This window comes from Nymphaea colorata, chromosome 11 (assembly GCF_008831285.2).
Source record: "Nymphaea colorata isolate Beijing-Zhang1983 chromosome 11, ASM883128v2, whole genome shotgun sequence".
Lineage (NCBI taxonomy): Eukaryota > Viridiplantae > Streptophyta > Magnoliopsida > Nymphaeales > Nymphaeaceae > Nymphaea > Nymphaea colorata.
The window spans coordinates 17,148,895-17,163,300 of record NC_045148.1 but is presented as its reverse complement, the minus strand read 5'-3'; the positions used below and the strand labels follow the sequence as shown (position 1 = coordinate 17,163,300).

At 45.0% G+C, this 14,406-nt stretch overlaps 2 protein-coding genes across 2 annotated transcripts; both read right to left on the bottom strand.

Moving 5' to 3' along the window:
• Nucleotides 1-8,945: 8,945 nt before the first annotated feature.
• Nucleotides 8,946-10,274, bottom strand: LOC116263606 (V-type proton ATPase subunit D-like). Its single transcript, XM_031643340.1, has 2 exons — nucleotides 9,996-10,274; nucleotides 8,946-9,176 (listed from the first exon to the last, which is right to left on the bottom strand). Exons 1-2 carry the CDS (start codon nucleotides 10,272-10,274, stop codon nucleotides 8,946-8,948), a joined length of 510 nt encoding a protein of 169 aa, XP_031499200.1.
• A 1,672-nt stretch (nucleotides 10,275-11,946) lies between these two features.
• On the bottom strand, nucleotides 11,947-14,125 carry LOC116264876 (allene oxide cyclase, chloroplastic-like). The gene is made up of 4 exons (XM_031645318.2): nucleotides 13,762-14,125; nucleotides 13,152-13,318; nucleotides 12,910-13,053; nucleotides 11,947-12,412 (listed from the first exon to the last, which is right to left on the bottom strand). Exons 1-4 carry the CDS (start codon nucleotides 13,979-13,981, stop codon nucleotides 12,155-12,157), a joined length of 789 nt encoding a protein of 262 aa, XP_031501178.1. The 5' UTR covers nucleotides 13,982-14,125; the 3' UTR covers nucleotides 11,947-12,154.
• Between the last annotated feature and the right edge of the window lie 281 nt (nucleotides 14,126-14,406).

The window sequence follows — 14,406 nt, the reverse complement described above, 5'->3', positions numbered from 1 at the left end:
TCTATAGTGGAAAGAGCGACACACTTCTGCAATATAGACTGCCATGATACAGCTCCCCCTGCAAAAGTAAAGACATAACCAGAAAGAGACTTCCTAGAGTTCAAGTCACATGCCATGTCTGCATCAACAAATCTTTGTATCTCTAGATTAGTTTCACCAAAACATAAACAGTAATTGAAAGTATGTTAAAATACATTAGGTTCCATTTCACTATTGCCTAATGCTCTTTGCTTGGATTTGACAAGAACCTTCTAACTACACCAACTACATAAGCCAAGTCTGGGCGTGTGCAAACCCTAGCATACATAAGACTCCCTACTGCGGAAGCATAGGCTACATTCTCCATTCTTTCTTTCTCATCTGTTGATGATGGACATTGCTTATTTTCCAATTTAAAATGTGCTGCTAATGGTGTACTTACTGTTTTGGCATCTTTCATGCTGAACTTGCTAAGCACCTTTTCAATGTATTTCTCTTGTGATAACCACAACTTCTTGGTCTTCCTTTCACGAACAATCCTCATGCCTAACAATTGTTGTGCTGGCCCCAAGTCTTTCATATCAAAAAACTTGCTCATATCCTTCTTCAGTTGACTAATCAATTGACAACCTTGTCCAACAATAAGCATATCATTTACATATAACAAGATAATGAAGTTACCTGATGAGAACTCTCTGATGTAGACACAATGATCTACAGGTGACCTGCGATACCTTTTATTTATCATAAATGCATCAAATTTCTTGTACTACTATCTAGGTGTTTGTTTAAGTCCATACAGGCTCTTCTTTAACTTACAAACCATGTGTTTCTTCCTGGCAACCACAAAACTTTCTGGTTGTGTCATGTAGATTTCTTCCTCTAGATCTTCATGAAGAAAAGCAGTTTTTACATCTAACTGTTCTAACTCCAAGTCTAGACATGCCACCAAACCAAGTATTATCCTGATAAATGACACTTTAACAATAGGAGTAAAAATTTCATCAAAATCAATACTTCTTTCCTACTTGAAACCTTTCACCATTAACCGAGCTTTGTATCTCAACTTGCATTGACCTTCATTTTTAAGCTTGTAGACTCACTTGTTCTGCAACACTTTCTTACCTTTTGGTAGCTCTACCAAATCAAAAGTGTGATTCTTATACAAAGAATTCATCTCTTCCTGCATAGTTTTAATTTATTCATCTTTATGCACATCATTTAGCATATCTGCATAGAATTCTAGCTCTCCACTATATGTAAACATAATATATTCATCAATAGAATATCTAGTAGATGGTATATGTGTCCTTTTACCTCTTCCCAATTGTTCTTCAATTGGTTCTGAATGAGAAGGAAGCTCCCCCTCCAACTCATGCTCATAATCAGTTTGAGTCATCATAGGGTTGTCATCTGTATATTGCTCATCTGCCTCTCTTTCCTCTTCATCTACATCTTCATCAGTCTCACCATGCTCAGATGAAAGTTCTTCAGGTTCTGCATAAGTTGACTCATGAACACTATTAGCATTCACACCTGATTGTTTGTCACCCATGACATCTTCAATCGTTTGATTCTCTTTGAAGACAATATCACGACTCCTGTAGATTTTGTCATTCTATGGATCTCATAACCTGTAACCAAATTCATCATCTGCATAACCAAGAAATATTAGAAGAATGGCTTTATCATCTAGTTTGGTTCTATGTTCTTTAGGTACATGCATAAAAGCTTTGCAACCAAAAACTATGAGGTGATCATACTTAACCTCTTCATCTGACCAAACTCTCTGTGGAATATCTCCATCTAGAGGCTCTGAAGGAGACATGTTTATTAAATAAACTGCAGTACACATTGCCTCTACCCAAAAATACTTTGGCAACTTAGAGCTAGATAGCAAACTTCTAACTCTTTCAATTATAGTTATATTCATCCTTTCTGCAACTTCATTATGTTGTGGAGTATAGGGAACTGTCTTTTCATGTCTAATGCCATGCTTTAAACAATACTCTCATAAATAAGATGTTATGTACTCACCACCATTATTTGTATGTAGTCTCTTAATCTTCTTACCAATCCCGCGCTCAACCGCTGCATAAAAAGTCGTGAAGATACTACTTACTTCACTTTTTCTTTTCATTGTAAACGCTCACACCTTCCTAAATGCATCATCAATAAATGTGACAAAATATGATGTTCCACCTTTAGATGTCACATTTATAGGTCCACATACATCTGAATAAACTAAATCTAAAACGTCTTTAGTTTTTGAAGAGGACTTTTTCTTTAAGGAAATTTGATGCAACTTACCAACCAAACAATGATCACATGGAGATATCTGTGCATCATCTGCCTTTGGTAACAAATTCTTTTTGGTGAGCAAATCAATTCCTCTTTGACTTATGTGACCTAACCTCTTATGCCACAAATCTAACGATGTACCTAGGACCCCGGAATCCGGCCGAGCTAGAACAGTCGAACCTAGTCCCGAATCCTAAATCCAAGATCTCCTGAGGTGAGCCTAAATCAAAAACCTAAACAAAATATACAAATGGACTACCCGGCCGGACAGGACCCCGGCGCAAACCCAGTAGGACGTGAATACAAGTAGGGGTAATCCCAAAAACCTAACTAAGTCAAACCTACTACAATAACTACGAGGGATGTGAGGCTTTACAATCGTTCGCGATACAAGATCACACTCACAACTCACTCAAAACAAACCATGCAAACCATTCAAACCATCATCCTAGAGCGTACAAACCACACCCCATTCCCTAGGAGGCTGGTCGACTCATGGTCGTGTCTAGGCCAAGGGCCGTCGAGGTACCACTTAAGTCAACAATGGCCGTAGCCGGGCTGAAAAGCAAATGCAATAATAAAGCGCCCTGCCCGCGTGTCTATAGGGGGATGGGGGTTATACCTTCCAAGCTGGGGCTTGGATATGATCAGCAAGGGCCACGAGGAGAATTCCAATCCTCGGGCAATACAGCAGCAAGGAGAGAAAGGAGCTGGCTGAAGATGGCAGCGATGGACGTCAGCGCTAGGAAGTAGATTCGGCGCCGATGATCTTCACGCTAGTCAGGAAAGGATGCCGGACAGCTGCTGGAACTGGCCCTCCTGGCCGTGCGCAAGGTGGTAGTAAGAGCTTACTACCACTGGAAGGATCCCTTTGAGTGTGGGGAGAGCCTTCAAGAACTGGCGGGTTCAAGGAGGAACCCGAACAAACCTAGACCTATCTAAGGCTCGGGTTGGGCTTGGCTGGATTGGGCTCTATAGGAGGTTCGGTCTAGTAAAGTGGTTTTAAGGGTCGGGGTAGGCTTAGTCCGTGGGATTAGGTAAGGATTTGAGGTCGCCTAACTACAAGTGAGGCTAAGTGGGAAGGCTTCGGACAAGCGAGCCTAAGCTCGGGTCAAGGTCAATGAAGACCGAGAGAGAGTTAGGGTCGACTAGAAGGTAGCTGCTAATGGACCAAGTAGATGGGTCCGGGCGAGATGGTCAAGAGAGGCACTCGAGGTAAGCTCGAGTCATCTAGGTTGGCTAGTGCGGAAGGAGGATAGGTGGCGGTGCAGATTCCCTAATTCTTCTAAGGCAAGAGGAAAGGTGACGGGTTAGGACAAGGCCACTCAAGGAGGTTTTCCTAAGGGGGGGGAGATGGCGCGTGAGGCAAGCTAGAAGTTGGTTCGGGCTTGGCTGGTCTGGCCAAGGAGAAGCGCCGACTAAGCTAACCAAGGGGAAAGGTTCGGTTTAGAACCTGGGAGAACCTAGCTAAGGAGAAGAGTTCGGTCTAGAACTCAAGGAGACCTAACTACAAGTGGGTCCGTCTAAGACTGGCTGGGCTAGGTCAAAGCTCGGGTTGACTAAGACTAGATTTGGGTTCAGATGTGAGAAGGGTCGACTTGGACTAGGCTTAGGTTCAATTGTAGAACGGTTGACTCGGATCAAGTCAAGACTTCAAGAGAGAGAAAGTGGGTGCGGAAGAAAAGGGCGGCTTGGGTCTAGCCGTACAAGTGGGTTCGGTCTTTGGGCAAGTGTTAACTTGATTGCCTTTTGACCGTGGCTACTTTCCACAAATAAGGAAAGGAGGCTCGTGGCTAAGGGGAGTCCAAAAGGTGACACGATGGGGCTCGAGCTACAAGGAAGCAATTCAAAAACGGTAGTAGTTTCCTAATCTAGTTAAGGCAAGGGCAACGATGGGAACAGAACAAGGGCTCGAGTGAGGGGGTTACCTAATGAAGAGAGGTGAGGTGGCGCAAGCAGATTTCCTAACGGGCTGGGGATAGGGACCAGGTGGAGGTTACCTAAGGAGGCGCCTAGGGAGATCTTCACAATCAAGAGAATCGCTAAGAGAGATAGCGATAAGGAAAAGAGGATCCAAAATTTCCTTAGAATAAGGAAGGGGGATCGCACGAAGAAGGGAGAGTGATTTGGGCTTGGGCCCACTTGAATCTCTCGTAACCTCACAAGGAAAGGAGATTAGGACATGTGGCAACGATAGGAGGAGAAGGTGGGGCTCGGTTGTGGAAAGGGTGAGCTGTAGAAACCGAGAGGGAAAGGAGGAGAAGCTAGCTAAGGAAAATTCCTAAGGCTATGCCATGTGGAGCCGTGTGGGTCCCATGGGGAAGAAGGTGGCTCGCAAGATGGGAGGAAGGGGTTACACGGTTTAAGGAAGTGATAATGAGATAAGCACGAGGTGGCCAGGTGCTTAGGGAATTATGCGTGAAAAGGGGTGGGACGATTTGGGTAAGGATGAGGTGGCAAGCTACTTAGCTAGAAACAAGGAAAGGTGGAATCATGCGATATCTAGAAGATAAGGCAAGTGGCTACGATGGAAATAAAATCAAGAGGGTAGGTCGACACAAAAGGAGAAGGATCTTGGATGGGTGACACGTGGCACAAATAAGGGCTAGGATTAACACAACAAAAGAAAGAAGAAGACTTACCAAAATTGAAGCCGACGGTCAAGGAAAGTGCGATGAAGCACCGGCGGCTAGGGTTGAAGGCCCTAGTGCGCTCCTCCAAGATTGACCAAAATACCCCCACAAGCTAGTTAGGAATTCAAATCCACTGGAGGGTAATTCTGTCCTTGTCGTCGGAAAACTCAGGGTGACCGGAAAGAATGCAGCGGCCACCGAAGATAGGACTATTCCGGCCAAGGCTCAATCGTAGTTATGAAACTCCGATTTTCACCAAGTGAACCGAAATGACTCCTTTTCTTTTGGCGATCACCTTGACTCTAATTTTCTGCCGTGATCACTCTCTAAACCACCATCTTTCACGTATTTTTCTTGCTGTTCTGGCTGGTGGAGTTCTTTTGAAACCGAACTATATTTCAATACTATTTTTCACCGTCGGTTCCTTGATTCTTCCAGATTTGCACCAAGAGATAAAAGATCGGATCTAGGCCTCGTAAGGGAGATTCTAAGGGTGGCTTTTCCGCTGGAATTCCAGAACTAACTCACGGGTTTGGCACCGTGAACCAGTCTTAGAACGAACTAGAAAATCACCTCTAGAATGCTCCCAACGAACAACCTATTTCCAACAAGAAATCCCAAAGTACTAACCTCGCTTTTAGTCCTTTTTGAAGATGAACGTTGTCCGTCCTTCTTCAATCATCCCGGTGATGGATCAGCCTCTCAACCTTCTGGTTTTTTGGAAGGAAGGTACCGAATCCACTAGCATGCCGTGGGGAGTATTCGTGGTCTAAGGAGCCGCGCCTTCGCCGGAGCTACTTCGTGGTTCTTAGCCTTAAGCCGTCGGTCGATAGGAAGGAGAAAGACAAGAAAACAAGGGTGGAAGGAAGAGGGACCTTCGGTTGACCAGATGGAGGAAGCAATGTCGAATCACCTAGGAAACGACAAAGAGAAGAAAAACGTCACAAAGAAAATGACAAAGGACCGAGATTTACCTTGAGGACGAGTAGGAAAACGCCATGGGGCAAGGAGACGTCAAAAGGGGAGAAGAGATTCGAAGGCAACGAGAGAGACCACCGCGGGAGAGGGGTGAGCCAGAAAAGACGAGAGAGACAAAGGGCCTTGCGCCCAACACCCCAATCAACACACCCCAGCCGACGTCCGTGGCCGAGCCACACCCGAAGGAAGGCAGGTAGGCGCTGCCGCTTCCGGCACTCGCCCCCCTCGTCACTCTGCCGGAGTACGTGTAGCAGCAGTAGCAGTAGCGGCGCACTCTGACGCGCGCTCCCCGTCGTCCTACCGTCTGCGCGGTCGGCACTCGTCACGCGGCCAGCGTCGGCCGAGCCACCTCGGCCGGCTCTCTCTCTACGCCAGCAACGTCGGCGTCCAGCGGCAGACAGGCCGTGCGCTCCCCGCCGGTCTCCCAGCCTTTGCAGCAAGCTCCGAGGAGGCTCGCCTCAAGCGGACTTCTTTGATCCGTAGCGCAATATCTGAGGCACGGTCTTAGCCTCGGATCCCTCTCGGGACAGCCAAGGGTTTGCCTTGGCCGGTAACGTTCTCGTAGTCCCCCTTGTAGTTTCGGGTGGGAGTTCTGTTTTTGCATTAGGAACTTGTTAGTTTATTTCTTACTGCTTTAGCCTGGGTCTTGACCGACTGTCCGTCACGTGGTACCTCGGAGGCCGTAGGCCAAAGACACGACCACCGCGGGCCTAGCCGTCCTATTTGGGATTTGGGCGTGGTTTGTTCGTTAGTTGTGGTATGTTTGTGGTTTGTGTGTGAGTTGCGAGTGATTATTTGTATCGAACGCGCTTGTAAAGCCTCGCATCCGATTTTAGTGATTGTAGTAGGATAAGCCTTAGTTAGGTGTTTTGGTAAAGGGTAACCCGCATTTGTATTCCATTTCCTTGGGATTTTTGCGCCGGGGTCCTGTCCGGCCGGGTAGACCTTGTATTTAATTTGCTAGGATTTTTGGTTTTAGATTACCTCAAGGAGACTTGGGAACTAGGACTCGTGCTCGGTTCGCGCTTTCTAGCCGCAACTGGGTGAGTCCCTAACAATCACCAGTAACTGCATTGACATCCACATTACTGATTCGAGACTTCATCCCATACAAAGAGCCAAATCTGTCACCTCTAGCCAACACTAGTGCCCCTTTTGTCAGTTTTCATTCTGTTTGACCAAACGAAGTACAATATCCATCTTCACTTAGTTTTTCTACAGAAATCAGATTCATTCTCAAGTCTGGAACATGTCTCACATCTCTCAAAGTCAACTTGCATCCTGTGCTCGTCTGAATGCAAACATCTCCTATCCCAACAATCTTCGAAGTGTCACTGTTGCCCATGTGAACTACTCCAAAATCATCTGCTCTGTAGGATAAGAATAACTCTCTACATGGTGTGGCATGATATAATGCTCTAGTATCTAAAATCCATGTAGAATCACCATTCTGAACTGTAAGACAATCATTTTCTTCAAATAAAAATAATACTACATCATCATATGAAGCACCTGCAGTGTACTTTTTGACTTCATATTCTCTTGACTCCTCTTTTTCTGTTCTTTTTCTTCTTTCCATTTCCTGCAATCAATCTTCTTGTGCCTTGAAATACCACAATGAAAGCATTTACCTGTCATCTTGGGTCTTGATTTGGACCTAGAGTTTCACCTGTCATACCATTTGTTACAGTTCTTCTGTCTGCCCCTGTCTCCCATCTGTGAGCTACCAGTACCAAGAGACTTTCTCCTTGTCTTCATTTACAATGATGCTTGTTACATGCTTCATAATAAGCACATCATCTGGAGCGGAGTTGCTCAAAGAAACAACTAAAGTCTCCCAACTGTCGGGAAGAGAACTGAGCAATAAGAGTGCCTGTAACTCATCATCTAATATCATTTTCATGGCTAACAACTGATTGATTATGCTCTACACTTCATTCAGATGCTCTGACACTGGTTTTCCCTCTCTAAGTTTCAGATTTACCAATTGTCTAATCAAGAAAGCCTTGTTTCCAGTTGTTTTCCTCTCGTAAAGATGATGCCACTTCTGCCATAACGACTTCGCGCTCGTCTCTGTGGATACCAAATGAAAAACACAGTCATCCAACCATTGTCTAATGATGCTAACTGTCCAATAACTTCCATTTTTCATCTATCATATTCGCTGGCTTCTGGTTCTCAATAGGTGCATACAGGTCTTTACAATATAGCAAATCTTCCATTTTCGCTTTCCATATAGCCCAATTGTTTCCATTTAGAGAGACCATCCTAGTGGGGGTCGACTCCATCATTTAATAAGAATGCACACAACCAACCTGGTACTAACTTGGCTCTGATACCACTTTGTTGTAGTCGTAATCCCCAAAAAAGAATGCTTCAACAACAATAAAAGAGGATAAACCAACATAAAAGTGCTAAAAACGGAATCACAGGGCTGCAAGCATAAGATCGAGTTTCCAACACCAATATTGCAGTAATATACACTAAGATATATGCTAAAAAATGCAGAAAATAGGAGACACCAATTTACGTGGAAAAACCCCCAATATTGAGGTAAAAAACCATCGGCAAGAGAGACTTTCTATATATCAAGAAAGGGAGCCAAATACACCAGCAGCAATATCCCTACTGTTTTAAGAAAAACAGTGAACTCAAGAGAACAATGACAATCTCTTATGCAAATGAAAGAAAAAACCCCAAAGATTCAAGAAAGAAATCAGCCAATGAAGACTCCCTTCATTTTCTCTTTCTTCTTTGTCTTTCCTCTCTTTTCTTGGCATGCCGATCAACCCACACGCCTTGCTGCGATTTCTCCTTCTTCTTTTTTTTGCCTTCCTCTTCTCCTTCTCTCTCTTGCTGTGCAACACAAGAGACCTTCCGTTCTCTTTTTCCCCAAAAGAAAACGAGAGAGATGTAAGAGAAGGGCACCATTGGGTGCCCTCCTTTCTCCCGTCTGTCACTTAAGTGACGGGTCGGGTCGGGTCCTCTTTTGAGGCTGGACCCGACCCAACAATGAAGTCTTGGCTTGCTTCAGAATTTGAACTTGCCATCGAATCAAAGAATTGCGATATATGCCACCTTCAACTGGTAACCGTAGTATGTTGTTGGAGACCTACATATCGCAGGTCCTTCCTTCACATATATCTCCCCTTCATCTTCAATCTGAAACAAAGACTTAACATGAACCCCTGTCTCCTCCAGCCTCTTCAGCTCACCAGCATCTTCAAGCTTCTTCGCTTCCCTTTCACCTTCAGCGACGATCATTCCTTCTTCATTGAATTTGTCCTTATGGGTTGTTGAAATGGTCATTCACACATTAGAACAAACAAGTGAATAATGTATTCCTGCTTTGAACTTGGAACAGAGAGGTCCTGAGATTAGATAAAGTAGAGTCATGATTTTCCATGAAAATTCTCAAGAAGCTCTGAGTCAAAATTGAATCAATTAATTGCTAGACGTTTCCGTCATCGTTGGTGAATTGCCTCTTCTTTCATGACTAGAAGTGGAAGCGACAGATTTGCAGTCACCTATAATCAGAGCAGAATCCATTTTAGAAGCTATTAAATGACTCAGCCTGAGTATAAGATCCCTACTTATCTGAAAGTCCTGGTCAGTCTATATGCTACCGACATCAAAGACATGAATATTTTGCAGATCAAAAAAGTTTGCGGTCAAATCCATAAAAATCGAGCCATCAGTTAATGAAAATTATTGCTATTACCACTGAATTCCACGATATCCTGGCTCATTAAACTAAGCAACCAGATAAATGACAAATCTATACATCCCAAATCTCGTGAGAAGCAACTGAATATCAGCCAAGCGGATTAACTCAAGATGCTGAAAATATAGGAGATTTTCACGACCTCGCTGGTAGGGCTGGGCGTCGGGTCGGGCCGCCGCCGGGCCCGGGCGGGATAGGCCAGTCCCTCCTCCTGTCCTCGTCTCCCTCTCCCTCCTCCTCTCCCTCTCTCCCTTCTCGTCTCCCTCCTCCTCTCCCCCTCCTTCCTTTCCCCCTCTCGGCCAATCCCTCTTCCAGTCTTCCTCCTCCTCTCTGCTCCCCCTCTCCCTCTTTCTCCTCCTCTCCACTCCCCCTTTCCCTACCTTCAGCGTCGCGGATTGGACGTTCTCGAGGACGACGTGCTTGACATTATTACCGGCAACATACTTGGCCTCCATGAGGCGAAAGCGGATGTCTTCATGATGTCGCCCATCTTCTTCAGGATCTGCCGGAACTGAATGGTCAAGGCAACGGCGTGTCGCTCCTCTTTTTGAGTAGGGCGTAGCCCCTCGTAGGCCTGTGGCACCGATTAGGCGAGCCTTCATGACCCCGTGCATCGTCACCGTCGGAACGATGTTGAGCCTCTGACCCTGGCCGGCCATCTTCCTGACGATACCTAAACCCTAGCCTATATCGGAACGATTCCGAACAAGAAGAACACAAATCCCTTTTATCTTTACACCCAAAGAATCCCAAAATCACGATTCTTTCAATCTAATTGCAGAAAAACCCTAGAATCGATCAGATGGAGTACCTTCTCCGTTCTCCAACCCAAAGATTTTGATGAGATGATAGAAACACGATCTACAATCCAACCTCAAATGCAAAATGCTAAACACCGTCGCGATTAGCACGGTCAATCCTTCCTCTTCTGCTGCTTTTGATCTTTAATCAGCGTAGAAGAAGAGGGCTCGCCGGAAACACTTCCCCTCACGTTACCCGGGAGGGAGTCAGGAGACGGGAGGGGAAGTGGGCTGGGCCGGGCCTGATTTTGGGTGGACAGGCCCGGTACCCGGCTCGGCCTGGCCCGGCAATATTATGGGCCGGGCCCGAGCGGGCTAAGCGGCCCAACGGGTCGGATCGGGCCAGCTCTTATCGGGCCGGGCCGGGCCGGGCCGGGCCGATGCCCAGGCCTACTCGCTGGGCTGCTCCCCCCTTCAAGACTTCCGGCCGAACAAGCTGAGATTCTGTTTTGCAAGACTGTTTCCTGTCATTTTTACTCTTTTCATCAATATTGCTTGGTGTCAAATCAATCTCTCTCTCTCTCTCTCTCTCTCTTAGCGCCCATGATAATAGTGTTTAGGATTCTCGCCACAGCGAAGTCCCTGTGGCTTGGAAGGAAATTGTGGCGTTTGTGTGATTGAGAACAACAAAGAGAAACGAGAAGAAAGAAGCTATAGAGGAGGTTCACTGAGATGGAGCCGACAATGTTGAATATTAACAAGGTACACCGAGGAACTAACGGTTTGAATCATTCGACTGGTAAATATCATCCATGTAAATTTCCATTGCGTGCTTAATTTTATTAGAACAGTTTGTACTCTTGATACCTTCTGGTGACCAAAGATTATACCAACTTGTTAATTTGCTGATTGATCCGGCATATCAGCTGATCTCATGAGCGTTGGATGACAAAAGCATACTTTCAAATTTTAATTCAAAAACAATTAAAAATATTTTAAAATTTGATTAAAAACAGAAAAGTACATTTTCTCTTAACTGTATCAACAAAATATTGGCAATGTCGGCCAATATAATATGACATGGGTCATGGACTACAATGAGATATAGTGATCACTTATGTAATTAAGCGGGAGCAGATCCGGTAATATGTCAAATCAATATTAGTCCTTCACTCAAATACCTATGGATTCAAGCCGCCGGGGAGGCAGAGCAGAAAATAAATCAGGAATGCTCATAATGTTCACGGGTCGTGGAAAGAATCATAGCTACCTTTTCTGGATGTGATTTGACACATTATATTATCTGCGCAAATTGGAAAGCAGGTGGGAAAGGGAATCGTCAGGAGATTGGCTCTCAAGGCGTCTTTTGAAACATTATTAGTTGGCAGTTCAAAATATGAATTATGGTTCTATGGAGGGCACAAATGTGAAGCCCACTACCAACTTTCAGATTCTGCTGAGTTTCAAGAGCGCTTTCGTAGTTTCCTGTTAAAAAATAAGGCATCCCTCTCTATCTATGATATGCATCATGATAGAATGTTCACATTGTCTTCTAGAAACAGGCTTTTGTCATGGTGAGACTGAAGTTGCATTTTGTTAAGACAAAACGTTAATAGCATTTATTCTTAGCTACAGGAACAGATACATAGTCTAACATTAGTCTGTCTAAATTCCCATTTTGTCACCGTTTTTGTCTTGAACGAATTCCCATTTTGTCGGCACAAGCCTTTTCTTGCCGAAGCACCACCAAAATGCATCCGCTGTCACTAGCTCTATATGGTAGATGGATGAGAACCAAATCAGTTGGTAAAGTTAGGGATGGTGGCATGGGGCTCTGTGGCCTTGGCTGCAGGGGCAGGTTCCACTGCGGGTGAAGGAGGGACTGGTTCCCCAAGCAGCTCAGCAGGCAGTGGGGGAATGCCTTCAAGATAGAAGGTGTAGAAGATCTTGAATGGGAAGATCAGCTGGTGAAGTTTCACTTGTCCACGAGCTCCTTTGAATATACCAGAGCCTCCTGTTACTGCTAAGTACGTGTCTTCGTATGTCAGATAAGGTCCCTGCGTGAAAATACGAAAAGGAAATTAAAATTAAGTCTATTACGTGTGTATACATAAATGGATTAATGCTTCAAATGAGTAAGTTCTAACCAATCCTTGAATTACCAAGGTTTGTACCATGCCCAAAACTAGATTGATCAACTTTGGTAAGGATTCCAAGGTTGGTAATGTTGTTCTAGGATTAAAGAGGATTCAAGTTTTTGGCTATATTTCTCTTAGTTGAGAGCACCCAAACCCATAGCCATGCGGAGTAGGCTGAGTGGCCGCGAAGTAGACCCATGCAAGTTGGTCTAACTTCATTGTCACTTACTGTCATCTAATTCATGGATCCGTCCAAGATATGACCTGTTCATTATAGTTTATACCACCTTTTTTGTCTCAGTTAATTTTGACAAGTTAGTGCCTATTGGGCTCTACAGTCAGGTGACTCTCCTAGGTTGATTGCCATCCAATTTTTTGATCTGGGTCGTATGTAGCTTATAAGTTTTGTGTCTTACTTGGATAGAGATGTGGCCGTAGTCACCGACGTAGATGCTGTAGATGGCCTCGTAGCGGTCGCCCTTCTTCTCTGGTACGTGCTGTATGAGGATGCAGATCCCTGCGCTGATTCCCAGACGCTTCTCCAGGTTGCCACTGTAAATCTGCACATTTGTTTCATGACTTACATCAACTTCCCCAATTCATGAGGACCATAGACAAATCATGTGATCGAGAGAAAGCAGTTGTTAATTTCAGTAACCTTGTTGGTGAAGGGCACCAAATCACCGAGCGAGTTGACTTGTTTCTGGCCAAGACGAAGGTAGGCAGGGCTGCTCCTGTCCCTCTCGTTTATCTCATAGACATGCAGCTCCTGAACTCCAGTACTCTCTGCACATTCCTTCTTAGACAGCTCTTGAACGCCGGTTCCTGCAACAACCAAATCTTCCTTTCTTAGAAAACTTAGAACCTAAATATGGTGAATGAGCACATGATGTTGCACGTTGACGATGAAATGGCATGAAATGAGCCGCATGTATTTTTTCGGCAAGGCAACAGTGGACAGATTATAGCAGATGGTGAGGAGTCACGTAATTGATCTTTCAGGCACCCTTAAAGAACCAATCGAAGGAATTAAACTGATGGCCACTAAATCTGTGATATCCCAAGTGTGATGGTGGGATTGATGATGATCACACGCGCAAGAATTTTTTTACTGATTGCCAGACCATTAATAGATCATGCTATCAGCAGCACTTAAAAATTCAAATGGCAGGATGATGCCATGTTGATGCTGATAAAATGATGATGGTAGTGGTGATTCAAAGCAAGGGATGATGGTGGTTGCGGCAAGAATTAAGTGACTCGCATACCTGATGCCGCAGAAGCAACGGCGTTCGAGCGAGATGATGGTGAAGCAGACGGCGCTCCGGAATGGAAGGCCTCGAGCTTATGTTGGGTGCCGAAGAAGCTGGTCCCAGCAACACTCTGCTTGAAACCAACAGAGGATGGGCAGAGTGATGACGAAAAAAGGCTTGGCTTGGCAGATTTCAGTGTGAGGGAAGAAGCTATCGATGAACTAATGGTAGCCATTCGTCTCTCTCTGGTTCTCTTACTCACTGGTTTCAGTTCTTCTTTCTTTGCGCTCACTGATCAAAGGGCAGATCTCCTTCCAAGTTGCAGAGAATTTGGGTGGAGGGGGCACTTTAAATGACCATGAGAAGTCGATCGGAAGCGCCGTGGAGGCTTCATCATCCATCCCCACTTGGAACACGTGAGATGTTCGACGCGCACGCACCGACCAATCAGGAGGTCAGCAGGTGGGCCAGTTTGACCATAAAAGGGGACGCCGGAATTTTTGCATCCGTTTCATCCTCGTTCTCGACGCGCGCTCGCTCGTAGAAGCGGCACCGACCAAAAAAGTTGGACCATCGTCTGAATCCGAATTGAAGGGAGAAGTTGTATATTGAATTGCGCTCTAGAAGATTTTATCAGGTGTTCTCCATTATTCGTTGTAT

Excerpts from the sequence above, each read along its gene's own strand:
- LOC116263606 (XM_031643340.1), bottom strand. The coding sequence starts at position 10,274 with ATGGCCGGCCAGGGTCAGAGGCTCAACATCGTTCCGACGGTGACGATG. Across the intron at positions 9,177-9,995 it reads TCCAATCCGCGACGCTGAAG|GACAAATTCAATGAAGAAGG; the intron begins GTAGGGAAAGGG and ends ACAACCCATAAG.
- LOC116264876 (XM_031645318.2), bottom strand. The coding sequence starts at position 13,981 with ATGGCTACCATTAGTTCATCGATAGCTTCTTCCCTCACACTGAAATCT. Across the intron at positions 13,319-13,761 it reads CGTTGCTTCTGCGGCATCAG|GAACCGGCGTTCAAGAGCTG; the intron begins GTATGCGAGTCA and ends TGGTTGTTGCAG. Across the intron at positions 13,054-13,151 it reads TGGTGCCCTTCACCAACAAG|ATTTACAGTGGCAACCTGGA; the intron begins GTTACTGAAATT and ends ACAAATGTGCAG.